The sequence below is a fragment of the Lepisosteus oculatus genome, chromosome 16 (genome assembly GCF_040954835.1).
Source record: "Lepisosteus oculatus isolate fLepOcu1 chromosome 16, fLepOcu1.hap2, whole genome shotgun sequence".
Lineage (NCBI taxonomy): Eukaryota > Metazoa > Chordata > Actinopteri > Semionotiformes > Lepisosteidae > Lepisosteus > Lepisosteus oculatus.
The window spans coordinates 12530677-12558635 of record NC_090711.1 but is presented as its reverse complement, the minus strand read 5'-3'; the positions used below and the strand labels follow the sequence as shown (position 1 = coordinate 12558635).

At 39.6% G+C, this 27959-nt stretch overlaps 3 protein-coding genes across 6 annotated transcripts in view; all 3 read right to left on the bottom strand.

The window, feature by feature from the left end:
- Positions 1-394: 394 nt before the first annotated feature.
- On the bottom strand, positions 395-5203 carry LOC102690904 (osteoclast stimulatory transmembrane protein-like). The gene is made up of 3 exons (XM_006639467.3): positions 5036-5203; positions 1946-2954; positions 395-1062 (listed from the first exon to the last, which is right to left on the bottom strand). The coding sequence occupies exons 1-3, from the start codon at positions 5056-5058 to the stop codon at positions 760-762; spliced, it is 1335 nt and encodes a 444-aa protein (XP_006639530.2). The 5' UTR covers positions 5059-5203; the 3' UTR covers positions 395-759.
- Positions 5204-9438: 4235 nt separating this feature from the next.
- Positions 9439-12910, bottom strand: LOC102691108 (osteoclast stimulatory transmembrane protein-like). Its single transcript, XM_015364565.2, has 3 exons — positions 12821-12910; positions 10998-12021; positions 9439-10269 (listed from the first exon to the last, which is right to left on the bottom strand). Exons 1-3 carry the CDS (start codon positions 12862-12864, stop codon positions 9916-9918), a joined length of 1422 nt encoding a protein of 473 aa, XP_015220051.2. The 5' UTR covers positions 12865-12910; the 3' UTR covers positions 9439-9915.
- Positions 12911-19156: 6246 nt separating this feature from the next.
- slc13a3 (solute carrier family 13 member 3) overlaps positions 19157-27959 on the bottom strand; it is a 29014-nt gene continuing 20211 nt past the window's right edge. For all 4 annotated transcript variants that reach the window (XM_006639469.3, XM_015364652.2, XM_015364651.2 and 1 more), the window contains 4 exons: positions 26225-26337; positions 24875-25036; positions 23478-23615; positions 19157-22283 (listed from right to left, as the gene is read on the bottom strand). In XM_006639469.3, the coding sequence (XP_006639532.1) occupies positions 22101-22283; positions 23478-23615; positions 24875-25036; positions 26225-26337 (596 nt within the window). In that variant the 3' untranslated portion in view covers positions 19157-22100. The remainder of the gene's footprint in view (positions 22284-23477; positions 23616-24874; positions 25037-26224; positions 26338-27959) is intronic.

Below are 27959 nucleotides of genomic sequence, written 5' to 3'. Positions count from 1 at the left end.
TCCACCTTCCTAAGCACTGATCTATCTTACACAAACCTTTAAACATTGTGGTACAAACTGTTTGAATGATGGTGTCTGAAATGCAGCAATGGAATTAAAAGTACCTTGTCAATCAAAGCTGCTTTCTTTAAAATATTGTACTTTCCTGCTTGCAGAAAGAGTTTGGAAAAATATAAGTATTCCCATGAAGACAAACCAGATTGATATTCTCAATTGCAGGCATGAATTAGTTCCCTTAAGTTCGGTTTCAGAAATGCATTGTCAAGATCTACTGTCAAATGAACTGGAAAAGAAAAACACATTAATTCTTCTGTGGCTTTAGACACAACATCAAGATTGTATTGATTTTCTCATTTAATAATAAAAATCTTACAATAAACATCTATCAATGTAAAGCACGTGAAACACATTTAAACATTTAAAATAAAGGACAAAATGCTGAGTTAGGGAAAAAACGCCTTAGAGATATTTGAATAAATATATCTATTTCACAGCACTTATTAACTGATTCTGCAAGGAAACTAGCGATGTAAAGCACTATATACAGTAAAAGCAAATAATAAAGGCCATTGCCACTTATGCATTGTATATAACTTCATGGGTTTGGATTTATCTCCTGAAAGATGCTTTTCATCGAGACATTAAATTGAGTGCCGTACTGCAATGCGGTACTTTGACAAATCTTTTACTTTTTAGCAAATTAAAATCAAGATACAGATTAGAAACAGAAGTTACACGGGCAGGAAGACAGAGCTGTAACTATGTTTTCTTCATAATCTTCTCTAAGAGGTAGCAGATACGCTCTTCTTCACGTTTCTTGTAAAAGGAAGCGGAAATCTTTCTTCGAACCCGTCTGGCGTACACGTCCACCAGCAGCATGATAAAGGCAGTGAGATAGAGAGAGCCCACGGTGGTCGCTGCGGAGGAGTTGGGGCGAGAGAATGTCTTCACGCAGTCAGGAGCCAGGAGCGGTATTGAATAGGAGTAGCTTTTTTTCTCATAACGCACATAATCGCTAATCTTAATATTTAGTCCGGTCACAATGTCACTTTTGAGTTCCACCTGGAAAAAATGTAAATAAATAAAATAAAACCGCAACGCAATTAGCCGCAAAACAACTTTGTATCATCAGAGTTTCAACAGCTCTTTTTCTTGACCAATGCTGGACATTTCCATAAGTTTGCAAAGCAATAGTGTAAACATCAGTCCGACGGGTTTCGTTGAGAGCCCAGAAAAACTTAAGGAACAAGAAAGGAAAGCAGAAGGCAACACGGTTGCAATGAGCATAACAAAAAAAAAATAGTTTCACAAATCACTGCACTCGGACATGCCAGTTCAATATGTATTCCTGTTCCCTTCATTCGCAAAGATCCCTTCTACTATACGTGTTGCGTTTATGTATTATTTTAGTTTGTTGTGTTAGTTGTGTGTAGATTCAAGTCTTGGTCAAAGACAGGGGTTTTCTTTTGTCGTGGATTACTTTATTAAATTCTTCCACAATGCTGTGGCCCTGTTATAAGATTCTTTCTGAATAAAATGTTTTTTTTTTCACACTCTGAACTCTGAAGTTGTGTGTCCAGTGTCTTTGCATAAATCGCCTAATATTAGTAATAGACTTCTTCCTATCACAAGGCCCTGTTGGAAAAAAATAAAGAGCTGACATTTTCACTTATACAGGCACATACAGTAATTAAATTAATATCAAATCTCACACTTTTGTCCAGGAATGACATTAAACTTGTGTTTTCAGTCCTCCAGTGCTGCTATGAATGTTGAATTCAGAAATAACAATTGAGAAAATAAACATTTATGGTTATTTGCTCTTACATCCTGTTGTTTTTGACCTAGGTAATCAAAAGATTCATAACATTATGGGAAGTAAACAATGCCTTATTATACAACACTTCTGCAATTGTGAGAGAAACAGAGAGCAGAGAATACTCACATTCAGGCCGACATCTATAGTAAATGTGGTGTCGGGAATGTCTGATGCCCACGTTAGAAGTTCTTGCAGCAGGAAATAGATGAAGTAGTCGAGCCCAATTATCACTGCCGATATTAACCCATAGGACGAGAGGACCATGATGCCCCACAGACCTCTCCTCATCTCCTGTCCTGTCATTTTCCAGCCAGTAGTTCTGACAAGCTTCTTTGTGTAATGTGAGGGAATATCAGACAGGCCTTGCTCCTCGGCTAGCTCCAGCAGCTTGTGTGTCACATAAACATTGTCGTGTTTCAGGTCTGTGAGGTACCTAACTAAATATCCTACTGACGCTCCAAACAAGTACAGCAGGAAGAGAGCCGCCACAATCTTGTTGGTCACGTTCGAGGTTTCCCGCAAAATGCTTTGGATTGCAGAGAATTCTTTTTTTACTTGGGTCGCGAGCTCTTTCAGATTGTTTTTCACCTCCGAAATGTCAAAGTCCTGCATGAGGTGCAGGTTTGTTTTGTTCTCTTGAGGAAAAGGCACAGCACTGAACGAATTCTCAATATCGGACAGTGCGCTTCTCAGCTCATTTGTGGAATTCAGGGTTGTTTCAGTGGTTTCCTCAGAAGCACATTTGATCATCTCTACTACTGCATTAATATTGGAGGCCGTGTTCGGGATGCAGTTGGCAGCTACGATCATTAGAGCGGTTGAAATGAGAATTTTACGGCCTTGCTTGGTGACCAGAGAAGGCACGATGATGGTGAACACACATCGAGCTGGGTGGACAAGGAAGAGAAGCAGGACTGAACACAAAGCCCAAGTCCCAGCCATAATACTGGAAAGAAGCCATCCATATTGCAAACTATAGACCAGCCATGTGTGAAACAGGCCCCCCATGGAGAGTGCAATGCTTAGGCAGAGCAGAAAAAGGAAGACACCTTCTCTCCAGTTCGAAGGAGTGGGTTTTGAATACACATCCCAAGTCATGACTGCAGTTCGCTTCAGCTTTCTGAGCAATAATGACCTGCAGGAGAGAAAAAATGAAACCTTTTATATTATAACAAAAAAAGTATTACAGTATTTCCATAATACACTATATCATTATATACAGTACATCGTGTATATACAATAGCATTAAAGATTAATAAGTCATGTGTTCCAATAAGCAATAATGTATGCAGAAAAAAGTATTTTTACTGATATTTGCAGGAGGATGAGTGATTCAAAACAAAGGGACATTGAAATTACAGCGTTACATAAAACAACAACAAGTTGCATGGAATGAGGGAATCTGCAATAGTCAAACATTGCCATATTGTTGTCTTCTTGTCTTCTTTATCTACATCATTGAAAAATGATTGCCTTGTCTACCTATTATTTTCTTTATCCTTCTCAAAGTAGAAATATTTTCATTTAGCATTGAAAGAAAATTAACAAATAATGTTAGAAATATATTTTTCTAAGTTTGGATTTTTAACTACAGAAATAAAATTTGCTAAAAAAAATATTTTGTGTGCAACATATGCATTTTGACTTCAAAGTAAGCTGTGGATGGCAGCCATATAATGCTCTAAGTATTATATATATATATTGTTACAGCTTTAGGAGTCTAGGAAATGTCTTTAAGACACTTCCAGCTTCAAAGTAGAGGGGATGTTTGCTGATCAGGAACAATTGTAAAGTTTAGGTTGGTATACCTAGTTAATTAAGTTGTGGGTTAAGGATTGTCCATGAGCAGTCCAGAAACACACAATATAAGATCGCATTAAGATCACAGAGAAGAGGAAAAGTGAAGAAGAAAGACAAATACAGGTAGAAGCAGAGAGAAAAGAGGCGAGAGAGAAGGTGAGACCATCCAAACCAAACCTGACTGGACCTACTGTACTGTAAGTATCTGACCCTTGCTAGCTTGCTATTCTGTGGTTTTAGAGAACTTTAGAGAACGTTTCCTGGGTAAAAGATCTCTAACCTCAGTTGGAGACATCTTTCCTGGTTAGGGCTGCATTTCTGGAATAGAGAGATAGGCTCCCATTTATTTTGTGGCACCCGGGTTTGAGATTTAACTGCAGGTTGTATTCGATTTATTATAATGGCAGCTTATCTCTTATTTGGCCTAAAATAACGTATTATTTCAGAGTTTAATACTTAGTAGAAGTCTGTTTTTTTTTGTCTGGGTGATTAGAACGTTAAGCCTCTAAAACGCCTTGTTTGTACATACTGCAAAAGCTAAACCTAGTAACTTGTGTGTTGTATGTTTTGGTGCGTGTAGTGTACTGTACAGTATGTCTTGTCATCATTAATAAACAGCAGTTTAGCCAAGTGTGCCTGGGATATTTCACTTTTCACCAAAGCTGTGTCAGAAAATATAGAATTCAGGTGCCTGTATATACCAACCGCTCGGGTATATTCTGGTAAAAGCTGGGGTTTAGGAATATTTATTTTACTTATTGACTAAACCGCTCGGTCAGTTCCTGATTTGCACTGTTTTCATAACCTCTCATTCGTGACAATATAACTTATATTATAATCTATATATATATATGACATTTATTTTTACTAGGTAACAGAATAAATCATTGAGTAAAAGAAATTCTACAATTGAGAGTGCAATGTTATTAATGCATAAACCTCACAAGAGAAATACATTGTTCTTTCATGCAGCTGAAACAGGTTTGGAGAGTTTATCTTTCAGAGCCTTATTAACTGTGGCATGCCAAACAAGAACCTTTTTGTTGGCTAAAACGAAACAACATAGAAGTCCACAAGTAATATCTATTTGTGTTATATTTACAACCCTTTAAATCCAAACCCTACATCAGTTGAGTTACTTAGCATGTAGAGGAAGACTGAATAATCTCAGTGATAAATGAGAAAGGTTGATGAGTTAAAGACTTTAACTGAATAGAGCATTAATTTGCCTTTGATATAATGTACCGTACCATGAACGATTCTATAGAAAGCAGCAGCTTGTAAGTAGTGGTATCACAAATTTGAAAATAAACATTAAAACAATAAAACCTGGATTTCTGATTTTGTGTTTGATTTTTAGTGTGAAAAAGTATCTGATTTTTAAGGATCAAACCTGACTCTCAAAAAGATACATACCAGAATGTGTGGAGTCTCTCCATTTCTTCTGTGGTAAAGAGTTAATTAGCAATAACTTTTCTGGAGCTCTGAGAAATATTACTTCTGTTTGACACAGAAGTCTTCTTTGCCCCTTGGCATCTTTTAAATATGCGAAATTCTGTACTAGTTCCCTGATTGGTAAAACAGTGTTCTCTAAAAGGACAAGCCACATGTACAGTTGCATACAGAATGTAGACTGAAGCTTAAGACTTAATTTATCTGTGGGATTTTTCAGAACAGGGGGCCTCTGCTGTTGATCTGTGTTCCTGTTTTAATGGGATTTTCCCAGCTAAATGCTACACCGCTGGTTTAAGAGCTCATCTGTAGTCATGCGTCCAGGATATCTGCTTCCAAAAGGTTTAGGTGACACTTAAAAATAAGAAATGATTTTTCTGGAATGATCCAAAATGACTTTCTCGATTTCTTTTCAGTGATGAAAACAAGTGTTGTTTTTTTAAGGTTGCACTACACGTCCCACAAAGGTGTAATCATTAACAACCAAATACCAACTTCCAACCTTAAAACAAGAAGAACGGGAAATATTTTGTCCTGATAGTGACCCAAGAGATAAAGGAGTCTGTCTCAGTAAAGCAGTACAGCACTGGACTGCTTTGCCTTTGTTTATTGGTCGATCCTTCCACCTAGTGGCTGAGGTTCAAATGAGTGTTTTACAATCAGAGGCAGACTGTGCTCAACTAAAGCTTTTGCAAACATAGCATCCTCTAATACACATTTTTTTTCATGCAAAATCAGAGTTTGTCTGCATGCACCGATTTTTATCTTAGGAAAAGGAAGTGAGGACAGTGTCACTCTCCCAGGCATTCTTTGCTTTGGCCTTGGAGAAAAAGATTTGAAAAACCCAACTTCCACCCTGGTACTGTACAGTATGGAGTTGAAAAGAGAACAGCACATGATCTAAAATGGTTTCTGGCAGCAATTTGAAATATTAGAGATCTTCTTCTTCCAACTGACTTTATTTTATGTGACCCAACTACAGTATTACATTGTAAAATCATGACAATGATTTTGTGCCTAATCCCAGATGATTAAGGGTTAGGGACTTCAGTGGTTCCTTCCTTTATATAAAACACTTTGAGCTCTTATTAATTAAGAGAAAAATTGGAAAAAGAAAAAGTGTCTGGTACAACATCTGAGATTTCTGTACGAAAGGGTTCTTTCAGGACCCTATGCAGATGACACAATCTGGGGATGAGTGAGGAAAACACGGGGAAAAAAGCATGCAGGAGTCGGGAATGAAAACAGGGGGCGTGTCCATGGTGCGCTGGTGTTCGGCGGAGTGAGTCTGGGCCAGAAATCCAAGACAAAGGCAAAAAGTCCAAAGCCGGGCGGTCCATCCGAGACGAGGACAAACAGGATTAAACAGGGAGCGGGATCCGGTGGAGGGTCGGGGGGGAAAAAGGGGGAATGGGACCAGACGCTACTGGTCCCAGACTCCCTTCGTACTGAAACCAATGCAGAGCCCGGGACAGAGTGTGCTTCTGGCTCTTATAGGGAAACAGGAACAGGGAGCAGGTGCACAAAATCAACGTATAAGTGAAAGAGCCAGAGCGCCCTTGAGGGGGAGGGACTACAATCGTGACAATTTCTAAACAAACTCTCAGTTTCGGACGTAGAACAATTCTTAAATAACTCGACATTCACCAAATCTAAAAACAGATGCATTTGGTTTCTTTTTAAAAATAGATTAATATGAATGATAGAACTAATAACTGTGTTGATAATTAAAATGACAATGTCGAAAAGAAATCCTGATATTCAATGGATCATAACCTTCTATAAACAAGCATGACTATGAGTCAATTTACAGGTATATGAACATTCTTTAATTTATGCATTTATAACAAGTTTCAACCTTAACATCTACGTCATTGTATCTGTAGTTCATTCTGAACTTCACAATTGCGGCCATCTACGTCTGCTGGAAAACCTCCTTCAGAACAGGGCAGACCTCCAGTTTACCCTGTGAGAGCAATTAATGGAGGAGGATGGGAAATGTGAAAGCAGCAGCCAAGACAACACAGCCTGTTAGAGATGCAGCTTGTGGGAGCTGCCCCAAAGTGATCATCAATCCAGATTGTGTAGGGGTGCACTCTACACTAACACTTTAGTCCGCAGAGTAGTCTTTGCCTAACCCTAGAAAATGTCTTGGTGAGGCCCAGTAACTCTACAGAGCTTCTAAGCAGCAGTATTGCACAGGCTTTCACACAGTGGTCTGCACTGGAACCAGAGTCTATCCTGGCAAGCAATGGGTGCAAAGCAGGGTACATCCTGGTGAGGACACCATTGCAAAACAGTATACACACAGACATACGTAGGGTCAGTTTTCCCAGAAACCAATTAACCTACCAGTATGTCTTTGGACTGTGGGAGGAAACAAGAGCACCCAGAGGAAACCCACATGAACAAGAGGAGAACTGCCATCACTTTTCATATACATGAAAATTCTTTATTATATTATTTAAATATGAAGAGCGAAAACACAACGTTTTCGGCCGTGGAGCCTTCTTGAAGAAGGCTTCACAGCCGAAACGTTGTGTTTTCTCTCTTCTCTTTTCAGAGAAATAAACCTTTTACTTGTTCCTTTGCAGCCCACGTATGCTGATGCAGCTACCCACCTGAACTATATTTAAATATGTGTTATATATATATATTATTTGAATTATCTCATGTTACCCTTGGACCAAGGAGTTAGAAAATAGATGGACAGAAATACGAAAAATGTTTTTAGATTTCCGTCATCCATGATGGAAACCCTCTTAACTCATAGTGTGACATTGTCTGGCTCTTTTAATTCTGTAAATGAGCCTTTGCTGTCCTCTTGTGGCAGTTAAAGTGAAGCAGAGCACTTGACAACAACAAGAACTCCACAGGTTCTTGGCATTTCCACACCCAGTAAAACTATTTATTATGATGTTAAAAGCATTTCAATTCTCATTTTTTATCAAGATAGTATCAATCTTCGCAATACTACTGTACGTCTGTCTCCTGTTTAAAACTGTGACACAGACATTGTTAAGGAAGCCATCATATGATGGTAATCATGATCTCAGTCTCCTTGTATTAGGAAAGCTGTTCAGCTGCATAAGAGCATCTTAAAATAGATTGCTAAATCATAAAATGGGGGGAAATTTTCATTCACAGCTTGTACGAACAGAGTATAACCCTAGCCAAAGACTTCCTTTGAAATTTCCGTAGAAATTCTAATTAGACATTTCAAAATGTTTTACTCAAAATAATTTTACTCACAGCATTCAGTAGCTGGAAAAATAAATGCTAAATCAATAAAGTCTAATCAATCCCATTCTTAGCTTGGTTAGGCACCCAAACGTCCAGCTGAAAAGTAGCAGAAGCTGTTGTAACAAGGACAAGGACTGGACAGTCCCACACTCTGTGGTCACTAGTTAACAACTTGCAATGTTTGACTTGTACGCCAGAGGTCACCTGAGAGCTATAAAGAATGTTTCTTAAGCACTGAAAGTTTTTAAAATCCAATAAACCCTTTTCATCCACGTGAGAGAGTGGCTGTGCTTAATCAGATTGTGTCACTCCTTCAGACACAAACTTTCAGCACTGATCGATAGTCCCAATCTGACAGAACACAATAGGGCTGCATTCATTCTTTCCAAGAATCCGTTCACATAAAAATCACAAGCTTCTTTTGTTCAATCGTGTCCAGCCAGCAAGAGTGGTCAGGGTCTTTTCCTCTTAAGCCCACACGGATATTAAGGTCCAAATGAACGTGTGTGACTTACTTCAAGTGATATTGAAGCTGGACTATCATTTGCTTCTGTGTTTGTTAGTGTTTCTTTGGACTTTTCTTTTATCTACGTTAAAACGTAAAACATAAAACGTTTTTTTTTTGGCGCTTGTGAAAGACTTAATCATCGACAAATATTTACGTAGTGGGTGAAATCTTGACCGGGTGAAGCAATGTGGAGTTAACTGACTACTGGTGATTAGCTCGCTGCTTTTCATTCATCTATAGAGAATGTGCTGGCTGCCCCCTTTTCTGGGTCTGTAAGTTTCATATCTGTGATCAAGACACGCTGTGAATGTTTCCTTCTGTTCTGGTTTCAAGAGTTCAGCTCCTGTTTCTTTTCTAGTGTTATTGTCACATCTCTTAGTCACTTCAGTTAATTAGCATTTTGGTAGCGTCTTAAGACACGCTGTGAATGTTTCTTTCTGTTCCGGTTTCAAGAGTTCAGCTCCTGTTTCTTTTCTAGTGTTATTGTCACATCTCTTAGTCACTTCAGTTAATTAGCATTTTGGTAGCGTCTTAAGGGAAGTGTCCTTGTTTTTATCATAACATTGAGAAGGACCACATTTTTTTTGGAACTGTGGAATATTGAAATACAAGGGAGTTGCTGCCTCACTTTTATTCAAAAATCAACAGAAGAAATAAAGTTTGATATGGTGACAAAGACACTTCAGCACTTTGATATTTTGTTTGCAGTTTGTATTTGTCCCTTATTGGTGTTACTATTAATGAAAACAATTACAGCATGTTGTGCTTGCCAGGGATCTATGGATACTTATGGTCTGGACCACTGTATGGTCTTACTGTATGATTGTGTTTCGAAGGAGCAATAAAATACTCCCTTTGATATTGCACAATTTATCGAAATAACCCAGGTTACTTACTTGGATGCTAATTTAAATATACCTTTAAAGTGCTTTCAATATTTTCAAGGTAAAATTGGAATCTGATCATACTGGCAGCTTCAAAATTTTTTTATTAAAAAAATAATGATATTGTTATTGCAATCCTGGAACTTATCGTTGTTGTTTTTTTTCCAGTTTCAGAACGGCCCTTTTTAAAGTTTAAAGCACTGGTCAGGCTACGCTTTCCCCTCAGAGACTTTCACAAAAAAAACACCAGTCCTCTTCTTCTCCTGCTTGGCCACTATTTTTCGATAAAGGAAAACGATTCTCCTTTCCTCCTGCCTCTTGAAGAAGGACGCCGAGACTCTCCGGCGAACCCGTCGGATGTAGACCTCGAAGACCACCAGGATGTAGGCCATCAGGTATAGGAGCCCGAGCTGTAGGACCACACCGCTGTCCGGTTTGGATGGCTCTATGACACAGCGCCCAGGCACCAGGTTGAAACTCCAGTGATATGGCTTCTGATGACGTAAGATCTCCTCATCACAACTTGAGTGAAATAAGCTGCAGATCGGTGTAATCCTCCGAACCTGCCATAGAAAAGCAGAAAAAAACATTCAACCTACTATACAGCTCAGATCATACATTTTTCTCCCCCAAAAAACTAGAGACAATCTATCAGCATGAGCCAGAGGCTGAAGTCATTTCTTTTTAGCAGTACCATGGTGGGTGTAATGCGTGCATCAGGGTGTTATTACTGACATTAAAAAACATAAAGCATCGATGTTCTCATTCTTTCAGTTGGTATTTAAAGTATGTTTGGTCCCCTTTCTGTTTCCCCCTGTTTAAAGTCTTTTTGAATTCAATGTGCTTATGATTTCATGAGCCATCAATGGACTTCAAGAAGACAGAAAGAGCAGTTGAAGGAAATCTATCCACTTCACCATATTGTAGTGGATGTTTCTGTAGCAGAGTTTGGCCTTGAACTACTCATATGCTGGACACCCTGTATCCCCCTAACATTTATTTGTCTGATTCAGAAGAGACAAATCAATTATCCTTTTTGTTCTGCTTAATACCTGAATACCTTACTTGGACTGTTTCACATTGTTGTTTAATATCTCTTTGATATCATTCGAGAAACGTCTTGTACTGATTGCGGTACATCAATTTTGCTGTTTTGAGCCTCATTCTAAGCCAGTTTTATGCTTGCTACCAGCTTCCAACACTGCTCTTTTGTATTGAATTTTGCAGAAAATAACTCAGTCTCATTTTTTTGTGGAAATCAATGGTTGAGACAAAATGGCTGCTTACTTACTGTGTACTTTACATCGATGGTGGCTGTCACATATGGATCGCCTGATAACCAGAGCCCACCGGCAACAATGAAGTGAAAAACCATGTGATCTACAGCAATGACCACGAGAGTGAGGATTAAATATGAAGTGATCACCAGCAGATAGGGAACACATCTCAGGAATTCCTGTTGGGACATTCTGCAGCCTCTGGAGCTGATGAGTTTTTTAGCATCGCCGGGTAATATCTCTATCCCGTTCCGTCGTGCCAACCGCTCCAGCTGCCTGGTGATGTAGACATTGTCAAACCTCACATCCGTCAGATACGCTTTCAGGTACCAGGTTGAACTGGTTACCAGGCAAATGACAAACATGGCAGCGAGGAGCCTATTAGCCTGGAGGAGGGTTTCCTCGACCAACATTTTAACCCAGGAAAAGTCGCCTTCAATCTTCTGGCTCACAAGATTGAACTGCTGCTGGACCTCAGACACATTAATCCTTGTGCGAGTGTCAAAATGTGTCAGGCTCTTTACGAACGTGATTTCATTTTTCCTGGCCTGGATGATCCTTTGGATGAGCTCTTCTTTGGCTTCGTTCACCAGCTGCGAGGAGTTGATGAGGCTCTCTGTGAGGGCGACGGAAGTGCATCTCAAAATGCGCGCGATGACATTAACGTTCCTGGCGATATTGGGGATAACATTGAGGACCAAGAGCATGATGGAGGTGGAGATGATTAATCTGCGGCCTTTCTTGGTGCCCAAACAGGGCAATATTACAGTAAACACACAGCGGGCAGGGTGAACAAGTGACAGGACAAGGAAGATAGCTGTGCTATATATCCATGTTGTTACACTGGAAGCACAGAGGCCATATTGTAAGGTTTTAGACAGCCACTGGAAGAAGAGACCACCTGTTGCCACAGCAATAATGAAGCATAATAACAGCAATGTCAGACCCTCTGCACAGCTATCAGGTTTAGGCTTGGTATAAGCATTCCAGCAAAATTCCAGGGTGGTTTTTATGGTGGTAACTGCTCTCCGACAAACCCTGAAAAACAATATGGGTGTTTCAGTTACTGTGTTTTCCCAGATGAAAATATTTCTAGATTGACTATATTTAAGTTAAACTTCCCATTGTGGTTCTGCTGAGAACCAGCTCAAGATCAATTTGTGGAAAGAACAGAGCTTTACTGAAGGAAAGCAAAGTGAGTCAACCTGGTTAATTCACACGTTTTCCACCGAAACATTTAAGGCAAGCTTTTTGGGGCTCTACTGTATGCTGCAAACAAATCTTGGTCTCCTTCAACTGGTCTCAGAACACATCTTCTTGATCTAGTTTAGTGTTTTCATGGATTTCCCAAAATCATTCACCACACAGACTAGACAAATGCTCAACATGCCTTTGTCATTTAAAGACAGTGTATAAACATAAACAGAGACTGTAGAAGTTAGATTCTCAAACAGGCTTTGTTGGATGAACACTGTTTCATACCTTATAAACAAGTTAAGAATTATAGTAATTTTTTCCAGTTTCATTTATTATAAACCGATTATTATATTATATATTATAATATATATTATATTATTCATCAAGATTATTTGTGAAAAAGCAAAAAAAAGATGTTTGCCACAATGAATTTTGTTTAAAATAAAGAAAGTCTTGTATAACCTGCCATAATGATTTAATGTATTGTATTAAAGGAAGGACTAGGAAATTGCAAAATCACAGGATTTTAATAAAGAAATTAGAGGCGGAGAAAAATATTTTTCTTTAGGGAGTGTTAATGCTCGTCTCTTACAGCTTTTCTTATCTTTTAAAGACTCTTTTAAAATAAAATTATACATACCATAGGTTTTGGAAAAAGTAGATGCATCTTTTAAGGCCAATCATCTTTTCTGTGTGTAAAGCTTCTGTGTGTAAAGGCTGCTTCAGAGGATTTTAGAGACTGAGAAGCAAAATAGGGAAGTTCAGCCTACAGTCACTGTCATACCAACAATCAGCTGGTTGCTGGTATGTTGGGGTTTGCACAGTAGTTTCCATTCAGTGTGAATAATTACAACACTTTAGAATAAGGTTTACCTGGAAGCTTTGTGTTAGTTCTTTATGAATGACATACTGGCAATTAAGAAAAGATGGCCAGCTCTTGTGTAAAGGAATGATAGGTACTGTATTATTACATTTTGTTATTAATGAATAATTATTTCAGAATTGCTTTTCATGGTTCTGTAATAAGGAGTTCTACATTTACTACCATTCTAGAAGCTGTGTTTCAGTAATAAAGCAGTAATACATGGAGTCTCGTATTTTGAAGTGTTACCAACCAAACATTAAAGGTATCAAAGAATTCTTTCAATTCTTTCTTTGAAAGTGTCATTAGAATCATGACGCCTTTCATTTTTTTTTTCATCTTTCTGTTGGGAAGGTACAGTAAATTCTCGCATGAGGTGGAAAAGAGGTGGAAATTAGTGGTATACAGCACCGTGATGAAAAGCAACGTGCAATATATCACCTGCTCTCACAAAATCAGTGTCTGAGTTAATTTATCAATTTTTCAAACAATCTCTAAAGGGTGAAAGAGGGTGAAATAGAGGTGAATTGTGTATTGAATATATACAGTATTTGGGGTAACTCACAGGTACCTGAGGCAACAGCAACCTGTACATAAGGATGACATTGACAGAACCCCAAAAGAGATGAGAAGGAAGCCCCATAACACTGATGCAGAATTATTCAATGGCAGAGTGTACAGTGTGCGTGCTTTTGATCTATAGGGTCAGAATGGAAACAAAAGGAACAACATAAGCTTTGGAAGATCTATGGATTTAACTGCACTGACTGGGATTGTCTTAACAGTTGCAGAGACCAGAGTGCTGATCTATAATAATAATAACATTTACAGCTTCACAGGTAATAGGGACTGTCCTCCACCAACAGCAATCTGTAGCCCCCATGTGGATGATGTGTTGGCAGCCAAAGTGTGCCAGGGAACAAGTAAAGGTTTATTCCATGCTGAAAAGAGAAGAAAAGAAACACAACGTTTCGGCTGTGAAGCCTTCTTTGGGTGTGAGTGTTATGTCCCAGTGTGTGTTCTGTGTGTGTTTTTTCTTTTATGTCCACACTGCTGACCCTTGATTGTTCTCCCTTCCCCATCGGCCAACCATCACACCACTGTTTCAATATGATGTCATCATCCATCAGCCCTCAGCCAATCAGAACTCATTTTATTCACTATATAACATGGAGGCTTTCAGGAAGAAAAGGGCCTTTTGTTAGACTTCGGTCCTGTTTGGTTTTGGTTATTGCTTTGCTTTGCTTTGCTTTGCTTCGCTTCTGGTTATTGCTTCGGCTTCATTTGTTGGTTTGTTTTTGCTTTGTGTGTGTGTATTTTCGTATAGCTTCGGCTTTGTTGTTTTGTTGGTTTTACGTTAGTTTCTTTGTACTTTCGTTTTTTTGTGTGTTCATCCTTGTTTTGCCATTACCTTGCCTCGGTGTTACATGTTCAACCTTTGTGTTTTTTTGTACCCTGTTCCTGTTGATTACTCTTGTTTTCCCTTATTTGTCTTTCTGGTTCACTTGTGTTTTGTGTGAACTTTTGTATATAAGGTTAGTTTAGGTTGTTGGGGTACACTTTACACACTTAGTTGATTTTGTATTAGTACACTAGTTTAGTACGGGTGAGTGCCATTTGTCTTGTATGGTTTTGGGTAGTCAGGGCAGGTTAGCTAGGGTGTTGAAGACACCGAAGACCGTGTGTTTCGGGTTTTCTTTTGTAGTCAGATTAGCTTTCCCTCACTGTCCTAGCCAGCTCCATTTTGTTTATTTTCTTTCCTTTGGCACCACTCTAGTTCCTTACCCTTGTTATCACGCTTCCTAGTCCCTCACCAAAACCCACCTGCTTCCAAAAGAATTATCCTAAATGTTTTCACCCCTTTTCCCCTAGACACTTGGGGTCGTAACATTATGGATAATGTTGAGAGGGAAGTCAGCAGCTGATATCTCATGGGAGAACTAAAGCCGGGAAAGGAGAGGAGGCGGGAGCATGGGGAGGCAGACTGGGCACTCTGGTAGTGCGAAGTCAAGAGAGGTAAAGAGAGGTGAGAAGTCGAAACCTGCATGTGAATAGAGGGAATTAGGAGGAAATGAATCTGTCGCTGGGAGAAGAGGGAACTTGTGATCCTAGTTTCAGGAAAGTTTTGGTCTCGGATGTCTCTCTGCAATAGGAGTCAAGAAACCCTTCTTCGAGAACGCAGACGGAAGGAGATCAGTGTGATCATGGTGGTTAGAGGTGAAATGAGAAACGATGGGCTTGGAGAAATCTTTGATCCTCACAGCCCTGACATGTTCTCTGAAGCAGTCTCCCAGTCTCCTTCCTGTTTGCCCAGTGAAGATAGCTGGGCATTGTCTGCAAGAAATGCAGTAAATAAGGTTGCTGGATGTACAAGATATCATCTGAGTGATCCTGAATTGTCCTGAGGGGCCTTGAATGAGCGTGGTGTTAGATATATATTTGCAGGTGATGCAGCGAGTTCTGTCGCAGGGGAAAGTGCCTGGTGCGGATGATTGCTGAGGGTGGTCAAAGTGCGCCAGTATGCTCAACACACCAGCTATCATGGGAGGAGAACAGAGTGATGAAGCCAATTCATAAATGGGGATTATTAGAAGGCCATTACTGGTAAAGGCCAGAGGAACATTTGGCCAGGACACCAGGGTAACACCGCTAATCCTTTCAATAAATGCCTTTTTTTTAATTACCACGGAGAGTCAGGACTTTGGTTTTAAGTCTCATCCGAAGGGTGGCACCTTTTTACAGTATAGTGTCCCATCACTATACTAGGGCATTAGGACCCACACAGGCCACAGGGTGAGCTCCCCCTACTGGTCCCACTACTGGTCCCACTAACACCACTTCCAGCAGTAACCTTAGCCTTCCCAGGAGGTCTCCCATCTAGGTACTGACCAGAAACACACCTGCTGAGCCTGCTGATGAAAGATGGTCATCACCACAGTGGTGAAGAGACCAGTGATTAGTGAACACTTGTTGATTTTCATGGATGAACAGGGGGTCAGACTGAATCCAATGTGCTGGTGAAGATTTGAGCCTCATGTGCCTGGAGTTCGAACCACTAGGTAGGTACAGTAAGTGTCTTTTCAGGCCATAAAGCCCCATGGGAAATGGGGGGGGGGGAAAGGGCCACCATTTTTCTTGACCATCTGACACTGGAGGTGGATGTGATGTGGTCAGCACCAAGCTCTGCCCGGCCTATTACCCCAGGAAGGATTTCCTAAAAGCTGTTCTTACAATCCTCTTAATTAGCCCAGAGGCGTGTCTAATTCCAGAGAGAGCCTATCCTGACACCTCCTTTCCCTCATGTGGAATTCGCTCCCTCTGAGTGCTAATTGGCCAGTCAGACCAACTGTGTCACGAATCATACTCCCGCCTGCACCTCCCAGCATACACACCTGCGCCGCTGTTAGCAATTAGCCCAGCACTCCCCGCTTTCACATATAAACCCCTTCACTCCCTCCACTCCTCGCGCACTGTTGAGTTAGTCATAGCCTTTCCCTTGTGTGCTTTTCTTAGTTTACTGCTTACTGGACTCCCGACCCTGCTCTGCCTCCGACCTCGACTCCATCTCTGCCTCGCGTCTCTTGGATTTGTTTACCTCACTGCCTCGACCTCTGGACTCCCGACCTAGCCTGGCTAGTCCGACCTCAAACTTTGTCTCTCATCCCTTAGAAGTCCGACCTGATTCCTATTGGCACCGCATAGGATCCGAACCTCTACACCACTGGTCCTCATTCATTCCTGTGACAAACTGTCTCATTCCACAGGTTTTTCTCAAGGAACAGGTGGTTTCTTCTCAGAGACACCTCTCATTACCCTTCCACCACATGCCCGCAAAGTGCCCCAGTCTTGTATATTAACCAAAAATGTGATGTACTGTAGCCAATGCAGATATTTTAATTTCAAAACTCCATTTTGAAAATGATTGCTTTTAAAGCTGGGGTGGCACAGTGGTGCTGTAGTTAGCATGGCTGGCTTGCAGCCCTGGGGTTCTGGATTCAATTCCTGGGGTGCTATCTGTATGGAGTTTGTAAGCCCCCCCTATGTTTGGGTGCTCTGGTCTCCTCCCACAGTCTGAAGACATGTTAATTGGCCCTGGTATGACACACTTGTTTTTGTCTGTATGTGCCCTGTTACAGAAAATAATAGAAAAGTGAATTAATGTGTAAAAAAGTTAGTTATTTACTTAGTAAATAAGTTATTTAAGTTATTTCACCCATTGTTTTCTGGATAGGCTCCGGCTCTCCGGCGATCGTGTATTGGACCAAGTGGCTAGAAAAAGGAAGGATGGATTTTAAAAGCTAATTGTCATAGTGCTTACTTTATTGATTGCCCACAGATACCATTGTTTAAAACCAATGAAATGTAGCCACGTTTCTCAGAGTTGTGCATCATCTCTATTTACATTAGTAATTCAATACAGTGATTAGAAAGGCCTCTTTCATTAACCTCTATGGATTTTAGGAAGGGTCTCAGCCTTTATTAACCAGTTAAGGGTTTCCATCCTTAAATATTCCTGCAGTCTGTGTTCAATGCTAAATTCTAATCTCCATTTTGTTTTAGGAAATATGCAGCCATCTAAGAAATTTTCTTTTTTGCATTAGACAGGAACATAGAAATATGCATCTTAAATTGTGTTAGTTTTCCAAACTTCTGCATTTTTGCTTTGGACAAGATTTACATTTGGAAACTGAGAATCAATTAAACACAATGAAAGGAATGTAACAGTTTATTCTCATCATGAGAATGAATGAAGGCAACCTTGTATTGTTTTAAAGTATAGTGTGTGTATTGTTTAGTATTGCCCAATACATCTTTCTCAAGTTCCTTATTTTTGTGCTTATTGCGTTTTTTTCCCACCCTTTCTTGTAAAATGTGGAAATTCCTGTTCAGCTGTGTTTGCCTGGCCTCTGTGAGTTGCAGAGGTCCTCGCTCGCACTTACTCACCCCTACACTTTGCTGTTGACACATACTGAGACAGATCGTCAGATCCCAGCACAGAATTTCTGCCGAGGAGCCATAGTCCTTTTGAAATTCTATCCCTGCTAGTTTAGAATACTTTTGTCAGAGGAAGAGGAGTGTACCGCTGCTGCAAGTATTGAGCTGTGCTCACTAACAAATCTCTAGCTTTTCTATTGACCAGGTGTGTCAGACTCAATTTCTACATGGCCCAATGTCTTCTGATTTCTGATCCACCAAACTCTCAGTTATGTTTTTTTTTTATTAATTAGCTGCACAGCTTTAATGCAATTCACCTGGCTCTGAGTTATTTTAACAGTAAATATTTTTTGATTAATTTAATATTTTTCGCAATTAGCTGTGGAAGAAATTAAAAACATCCTTAAGAAAATATCGAGGCCAATTGCTTACTCAGATTGGAACAAAAACTAAAAGCCACAAGGTCTTATGGGGACTGATTGTGACACTCCTAAAAATATTCTTTCCTCAATCGTATTTCCTTATCTGTCATTGGATTGTACATGGTGATACAAAGCTCTTGAGACTCCTGTTGTGATTTAATTTCAGTAGAAGACATACAGTAAATGAAGCTGAAAGAATGAAAATGGTTCCCTTTCTCCCACTTTGATGGAACTTTTTTTCTTCCTTAAAATTAAATATTGATAATGGAATTTATGTGTGGGTTTTAAAACCCAGTGTTACCCAGTGTTAATGAGTAGCTTTCCATCAAAGGTTTTCAAACTGTGTTAACAGTTTAAACGTAACTTAGTGTAGTTTTGTATCTATCAGTGAATTGTTATGGGTTCAAAGTCCACCTGAGCCTAGAATTGTAATCTCTTGTGGAAATGTTAGGTTTTATGTAACTGTTAAATACCAGTACAAAGAAAAGTTTATTTAACAATCAGATTAAATGTGGGCTGGATTTTAAATATGCTGCTTGCAAAGGACTACAGTACCTATTTTAAAGATTTAACAGTATACAGTACTAGGCACTGTATTCAATTATTTCTAAATTACAAGTACTCAAAGTAAAACCATGCAACAAACTGAAGTTAACCTAAGACATTCCAACTGACTTCAGTCATTCATTTGTACAGTATAACACTAGTTCATTCTTGTTAACACCCTGGAGCCAAAACAAAAGGAGTTCACTCAGAATAATTTCTGTATATTTATTTTGTGCAGTGAAGTAGCTCTACAAAAGCATCAAATACCTCTTAGTTGGTGCTCGGTCAGATACTTACAGTACAAGAAGCTTTGAAATATGTTCCATCAACGCATAGCATGTACAGGAATTAGCATTTATTAAGGAGTCTTCACCAAGAATTTAATGTTGCACAACACTCTTATCATGTTAGCTCTTCCAATGATGCATGATGCATCTCAGATACACACAACTGGCTACAGTACGTCTCAATCAATGTTTTGGAGCTGACACTTAAATGTACTGTTAATGCTTCTCATAATTCTAGGCCTCATCAGTCATCGCTAAGCAGCAGTTATTTCCCTTTGTTGCTTGTGTGCATGTTTATGATGTTGTATCTTGTGACGGATATGTGTAGCAGACTGGACATTTGAAGAAGAAACCAATCTCTCAGCAGCTGTTCAAGGTCCACAGTTGGACACAGGGTCCAATCTAACATCTTTCAGGCACTCCTACAAATGCCCTCACCAGCAACAAACAAGTCTACCAGCTGAAACAGTCAGCCCTTCAACAGAGGAAGACTTGAAAACTGTTACTGGTATCCATGAGCCCTGACATTCTCCCCCTCCAAATTCCACCAGCCTCAGAGACCAACAGGCGTTAGTCTCAGATAGTCTCCCCACTTGCTAATTGTACAGTCATACAGTGGTTAGAATTGCTGCCTCACAATCCTGGGGCCCTGGGTTCAATTCCAGACCTAGGGTGCTGTCTGCGTGGGGTTTGTATGTTCTCCCTGTGTTCATGTGGGTTTCCTCCAGGTGCTCCAATTTGCTCCCACAGTCCAAGAACATACTGGGAGGTAAATGGGCTTCTTGGGAAATTGGCCCAGGAGTGATTGTGTGCATGCCTGTGTCTGTGCGTGCCCTATGATTGACTGGAGTCCCATCCATGGTGTACACACCTTGCACCCATACTTCCTGGAGATAGGTTCCCTATGACCCAGAATTTGAAGAAACAGTTATAAAGTGAATGGGTGTTATAGCTGTCCCTGGATTGGACTGGTGTCCCAAGAGTATATGCTACAATATTCTGTAATAATGGATGTTATAGTTTTTACCTACTTATTTCTACATTTATCAACATTTTGTGGTATTTTTATATTTTTCTCTTCCAGTAATCATTCTTTAATCTGCAACACACTATTGACAAATATAGGTCTCCAAGCACCCAGTACACACAGCTCACACAGAGGAAAATCCTCTAAACCAAATAGTCAGCCCTTATTGCATAGGATGCATTAATGCTGTCAGGGGAATGATGTCAGTGTATCAGCCTTATTTTACACGATTACACCTGTTAGAGACACTCTGAAAATCTCCAGCAGTTTATCTGGCCTGTTAAAAAAAGTTAAGAATTTCCCATTTAAGGACACATTACGATGTCTTGACTGTATAAACTCATGGGTTTCCTTTTTTCAATGCGTAATCCCATTTAGTGGAGATCTGGACTCAGATTACCCGGAAGCAATCTGTTGGTTTGGTGCAAATGTGTGTCTCACATTAATCTCACGAATGTTTCTAATATTGATTTCCCCCAAAGATTATTATTGTTTTCACACATGTGTCAGTTACATTACTCTTGTATTTGACATATTGTACATAAACATACCAGTAAACAAAAAATCAGAAGGCACAGGAGGATATAAAGAGAACAAATAAAATATAGCAATTATCAATAAACATTCTTATTACCAAAAACATTAATTGCTTCATGTATTACCTGATTGTGTGTTATGTGAAATATCTATGAGTATTTACATCCAGTAACATTATCTATAATAGTACTTTATTCTTTCAAAGATGTTTATTGATGGCAAAAGCAATGAAGCTTGGCCATATTTTTAAGTCCACACAGGCAGAAACTCATATTCAGAGTATTCAGAAGCCCTGATTTATTTACACTTTTTTACACATTGGTCAAGAGAGAACACAATCATCTTGAGATATGTTCATCTTGTGCACTATTTGCATCTACAGCTACTCAAACAGTCCACTTCTGCAGTAATCACAGATTTAAAAATCAGTTTCCTCCCTTCAGTCAATGCTACATAACATGAGGTTATCAAAGTAATTAAAATAAGTTATCCTTTATGCTTAATTTTTTAACTTTGTAAAAAGATTAAATTACAAGGGTGTATAAATAAATTAAAGCAGAGATATATATTACTTGGAGAAATACATTTGCACAATCAATGTATTGACTTCAGAACTGCTGATTTGTCATAACAGTTTCCAGTTGCTACGTATTTGTGTATGTATTGTCTTTTGACTAGTAATGTAGTGTTGCATTACAACCTGAGTATTTCCAAAGCCCAACACATTTACATTCAAATAGCATTTGGAAAATCAATAATGAAATACCAATAAGGGTAGGAACCACACACAGGAGGCTTCTTAAGTTTTAAGGTGGGTACCAAAGTTCCTATCCTTCATTTCAAAATGACATTGAATGTCATTTTTAACCATCACAGTCAATAGCAGTAAATGAACTTATTTAATGCTAAACACAAAGGGAAGACATGGAGATCATAGCTCAAGGTAGCCTTACACAACTAGTGACACTAAAAGTATTTACAAGAAAAAACATCAAATCTTTCTGCAATTAAGTGAGGTTAGGTTATGGTTTTCAGTTTCCAAGCTACATAAGTGTAACACAAATACAACATTTCTGTTGGGATTTTTTAAGCACACAGAAGAGTACACTTAACATTTGTCACAGAATGAATCATTAATCCCAATCCCCTATAAACACATCTTAATACATTAAATACGTCAAGTGTTCTTGTTTTGGTCCAAAAACAAAAGCCTTTTTCTTACACTGTGATCTATATTTTAAATAATCATTAAAATACACATTCAGATTTGCTTATTGATTCTGTTTCCTGTTACGCTGTGCTGATTACAAGGTGGCATTGAGGGGTGTTGCTGTGCTGTTGAGCAGACCTGGAAGAACAGTGGTCACATTGGTGGAGCGTGCCCAAGATGGGTATGTGTGCAGATCAAAGACATATAGTCCCCACGTGTTCATAGCAAGAGACAGAGAAAGAACCCCCAAGATGTTCATCACAACCCCAGTTTTCACCTGCAAGACAAGGGACAGCGTTATTGAATGTCAGCTACTGTACACCTGTCTTTTTTACCCATCAAGATTTAGATTTTTTGCTGGCTTTGGATAAATGAGCCACCAGCCACGGGGGCATGTTGCCAGTTGTATTCTATTCTCTACTCTTCTTCCCACTTTGGAAACACCAGTTGTTGATCAGCTAATTTTTGCTACCACAGCCTCTTTACCAGCTTGCAAGGGGCGAGGACCATGCTTTCTCTCTTCCAAAATGCTCCTTGTGTCACGCCCTCTGTAGCCAGAGGGTGCTCCTTCTCTGTCCTGTCCCTAGTTTCCTGTGCTTTGCTCTCCTTCCAGTGTCTCTCTATCTGGGGCTATATATTTCCGGGTCACTTATTCTGCTTTGCTCAGCATTGACGTTCGGATGCTTAGCACCAGGTCGCTGGTCTGTCCGTGGCCTGAGGGCATAGGTTTCTCCACTCCAGAACTCTTTGCACTGCTGAGCCCGGGATAACTCCCCATTCCGCATTCACAAGGGTCTTTTTCGCTCTCCTGCCTCTGCACAGTTTGTCCCTTCCAACATCCGTGACACCCTGTGCTTGCTTACTAGAGCACACACAAAGACCTTCCATGTGGTTTTCCAGAAAGTTTCCAGCAAATGGAGTTTGTAACAGATGTTTAGGAGGAAGGACAGATTCTAATCTCTTCTATTGCATAAATACATTAATCTCGCCTCTGAGTCATCCTTCACTCATCTCTCTCACCTCTCCACCACCCAATCTACTGTATACCCCTGAAGCAGCTCCCTGGCTCATTCCTCACAAAAGTGAAGGAGGATTTGGTCTACCTCACCTTTAAAGTCAGGCTGCTATGAGAGACAATGTTTGATATATTTTGCCTCCACTGTATATCACACTTATTAGGATCTGACTGAACTACAGAAACCAAATAATTATCTGGTAACTGCACAGAAGAATCGTAGCCTTCAACAGAAAAACAATATCAAAAGCTCACGTTTTGCGATGCAAAGGATTTGTCTTGGCCTTAGAGCCATGTCTAAAATTAAGAGATGTAAAAATACTAATCAGGGTTGTGTTAAAAGTCTCTCTGAAGAGCTTGTGAGTAGGATTTAAAAAAAGCAACTCAAAGCATTAGGTCACTAATACAGTCTTTTCCGCAGGAGAGATGCATATCAGAACATGGAAGGAAACTCACCATGTCTTTGACCTGGAGATGGCCAGATGCAAACGCAATGGAATTTGGTGGTGTTGAGACAGGCAGCATGAATGCATAGGAACAGCCTATAGTCGCTGGTATCATAAGATACAGGGGGTTCACTTGCAGACGCATTGCCTGTGGTGAAGAAAAACTGGTGTCAAACAGGTATTTGCCTGTTTTAGAATATACTGCCGGTTTAGTCAAAAATAAAATGAGAAGATGTTTCAGCACCGACCCAGTTCCAAGACATCAACAGCAAGTAAGCAATAATTTAAAAAAACATATATAGTTTCAGCATGTGGTCCTTGACACTGTGTGGGCAACCATTTGATAATGTTCTTTCATTGCTGTGCTTTAGCTCAGGTCTGACGCAAGTTTCCAAACTCCATCCTCCGGCTCACAGTAAAGTAATTAAAGCTCAGTTACTGATTACTTTGACTAAGGACAGCCTGCTGTACTTTTGTAACTGTGTGACTAAAGCAAGCAAATTAAAAGAATTCAAAACATGCAACCTTACTGAATGAAACTGAAGACAGCACTGGGCAAAACTTAAAAAGACGCACTTCTTTTGAAAGAGAAAAGTGTCAGAAAAGGAGAAGTGGAAGCTGAGGTTTTCTTGAAATCTAGTGCATATCCTTCATACAATTACCACAACATCCCCTCAAAATTGTAAATATCTGAACAAAAGGGATTTAGGTATTTTTATGGACTCTTCAATGTGCTCATTCAAACAATGTGTGAAAGCAATAAAAAAAGACCAACATACAGCAGTTGTGAGATGTGTTGATTTGTCAAGGGAAATAAATTTAAAGTCAAGGGAAGTTGTAATTCTACAACATGCTGACAAGACTTAATTTATAATACAGTGTACAGTTTTGGTTGCCACATTACGAAAAAGACATTGCAGCTCTATAATTAGTTCAAATGTAGTTCAAAGGAGGACAATAAAGTTTAATTCCTGGCCTTAAAGGACTGTCTTCAAACTGTCTTCAACAGACAGGTTAAACTAACTAAAGTTCTTTTCAAGTGAGGACATACAGGGGTCAATCAGAAAAAAAAAAAATAAAATAGTGAAAAATATTGATAAAATCAACAAGGAGGACTACTTCAACACTAACAGGGAATGGTAAATACAAGGGGAGGAGACAGCGCTCATTTAACACGCCTGTGACAGCTGATCCTGTTTGGCCAGGTACGCCTCTCTGTAACCAATACTTGCATACCTGACACAGGAGCACCCAGGTTTGCTGTTTTCTTATTCTCTTATTCTCACTCTCTGAGACTACCAGTCTGTCAGGAGTCCTCAAGACTCGTACAGGGCCGGGCTTTTGAGCCACATTGGTGTCCTTCTTCACAGAGCAAGCTTTCATTGCATTATAAGGGGGTTAACTCACCAGCTCAGCTAGAACAGGCAGGAAAATGATAGTAGTGGCTGTGTTGCTCGCAAATTCTGTGAAGGACGCGACGACCACTGTAATGAGGAGAACAGCCACACCAGGAGGCACGCTCTCCAGGGGCTGCAGATGGCTGCCGATCCACATGGACAAACCCGACTCCTGAGCCAAAGAAAGAGCAGGGGAAGAAATAGTCAGATGATACAGAGCAATGCCGAGACAAAACACCAGGCACAAAATGCAGGCAGCCCAACAGTATCAGCCAGTGTGTCAGTGAAAGGTGATACTTATATGAGACATGAAGGAAATAATCTGGGGGCATGGAAGTAAGGGGGACAAACGGACAGTTCCACTGTTTGTTTCTGAAAACTAAATATATTAATAAACCACCTGTGTTCAATTTGTACACAGCTTTAAAATCTGCAGATGAAAATAAAGGCTTTTAATGAGTGCAGGACATTAGAAATTGACATGAATATTTACCACTGGGACCTTTGCTTCTACCATTTTTATACTATGTCTTTAGTTCACTTGGTCCTTTTTTTTCTCTATTTAGAATATTGCTGGTTCTGCTTCTCTGTGATGTACCATGATTTCACTGTGCTGTAATGTCCTTTTGATTTTGCTTTTACCATTGTAAAAACGTGAGAGAATTTTCCCTCAGGCTGGAAAGCCAGTTGATAAATCAGCCATCCAGAGGCTAATTCGATAAAGAGAATAATCTCTATGACAACTTTTCCTGCTCTGTTGGTGTCTGTAAAATAACACTAGATTTTGCTAATGAAATATTATTATATATGTTTCTTATTATTGTTTATAAATGCCTCACTTGAAACCTTACAAGTGCTTCAACCAGGAGATAGCCCAGTCAGGTGTGCAGTTTGAACCCTATAGTCTACAGTAGATATCACCAGTTTGAAGTTGGACTATTAATTAGCCATCTGTGATCCACACTGCACACCAGCTGAGCACCCAGAGCAGAGCAGGCTGGACCTGGCCTGATAACTCTGGTTCGCTGTACGTCAGCAACCCCTGTGACACTCCGGGCACCTGTCAGGTTGCAGTACTAAAGTGATAACTGCATCAGTCCTGCTAACGATGCTAACTCTGCTGTGGGCACTGTAGGGCTTCCTATGAGCATAGGATTTGTGAAGCTCTGAGAGCTTCAGGGTGAAGTGTGCTTTATCCTTATTCCTCCTATGTTTGTTCAACTGGTGGAGCAAGGACCCAGATATTAACAATCCAAGTTTTAGGGAAACAATTCCCTGTAAATTAATTTGTGGCATTCCTTTCTAATGACTTAAAATCATCAAGAAGCATTTCTACTGTAAATACCCAAAAGCACAATACCTCACATCCCTTAGCCATTGCAAAACCTCCTCCGAGCAGCAGGATAATATTCCAAGGAACAGTTTCTTGAGCCTTTTTCCATGACACCAGAGGCATATTTTGAGTGTTCTGTGCTATGATAAAAATGATTTAAAAATATTTTAGAAAGTCCTTTTCAATTCCATTTCAGTTCAGGAACTGTAGAAATATTCACAAACAAAAAGACAGAAGGACATGATCTCTATTTAAGTTGAACTAGGAGAAACAAAAAAGTTAAAAACAGAGACATTAACCTAGAGGGCCATCACTGTGATCAGACATGTAATCTAATAACTCTCGTCTCAAAACGTGTTTTTTTACAACAATATCATTATTGGTTTGTCTATAAAATGAGAAAATATGAACTTTGTACAAACAACAACAAAAAAAAGAAAACAACAATAAAAAGGAAGAATGTGCTAAAACATCCAGACAGTTTGCATATTTACAAATAGCTCAGTGATTCAAAACACAAGTCACATACAGTAAGTGTTTGTTTTTTAACATAAATACAAGTTGTATACAAGGCTTAAATGTATTACCTTTCATAGAGTAGTTCCCCTAATTTAAGCCTTTACTCCCCTTTTCACTAGATGTTACCCCTATGATTCTATAGAAAATTTAGAAATTAATCCCATATCTCTCTAAAGTCCCCCATTTTTGATTTTAGGAGATGAGTAATCTTTTCAGATGCAAGGCATGAAGTCGTCCCCTTCAACCACTGTGACAAAAAAGGACTTTCTTCCTGTCTCCAAACACGGGCCATCACCTGTTTTGCTTCTAAAAGGCAATCTTAACATTGCCTCAAGTGGGCATAACAGAACAAAAAAAGTTAAATGTAAGCGATTGCTGTAATGTAAAGGAAAAAAATGAACAAATATGCAAACAAAATCTGTACAGGACAAAGGGGATGTTTGATTTTCAAGAAAGAGCAGCAATAACAGGAACAAAAATAAAGATGCTCCTGACTTAATGGTTTACAGAGATTTAGCTTCTATAACCTCTGTGTCTAAAATGTAACAGGAGGACATTATCACCAGCAATTATCCCTCCTGGGTCCTTCACACACTGGGAGCGGACAGTGGTTTACAAAGTTCAGGGGAGTCCTGCTGGGTAGCATGCCTTTTAATTTGTAACTGGAGAAAAGCAGCAACAGGGGGACTGGAAAACTTTCATCCTTGAGCTTAGGCAATCAGTTCACTGTCACAATTAGTTTAATCAAGTAATTAAGACGGGAAGTCAACCTTTTCTGTTCTTTCTTTTCGGTTCCTAATACCTAAAGGAGTTCTCCTCCAAGAGCTGTAGATACCCACACCTGATTAAAGAGTTGGGGTCAATCAGAACCCCAAACCTGTCGACAGCAAAATGCTGGACAGTTTCTTTTCCAGGTTGTGACCCCACTGCCTGAAATTTGTTTTGCCCGGCCATTAGGTCAAACAGAACTTGCAGCACTAGACAGCCAAGGTGGAGCATAAGCTTTTTGCAAAGATTACTGTAATCCCATTAGCAAAGGGTCTTTATCTGAACTCCGCAGGACATTTATTACACTCCTTAAAATTCTTCAAATCATTAAGATTACATCACATTAACAGGCACAGACGGGGATAACAGAGTTTATTATTGCTAAACATGAATTGCTGCTGCGTAGTATTTCTAAGTCTTTACATTACATTATTTGGTAATAAGAAAATAGTAGTAATGTTTTGTTCTGAACTTC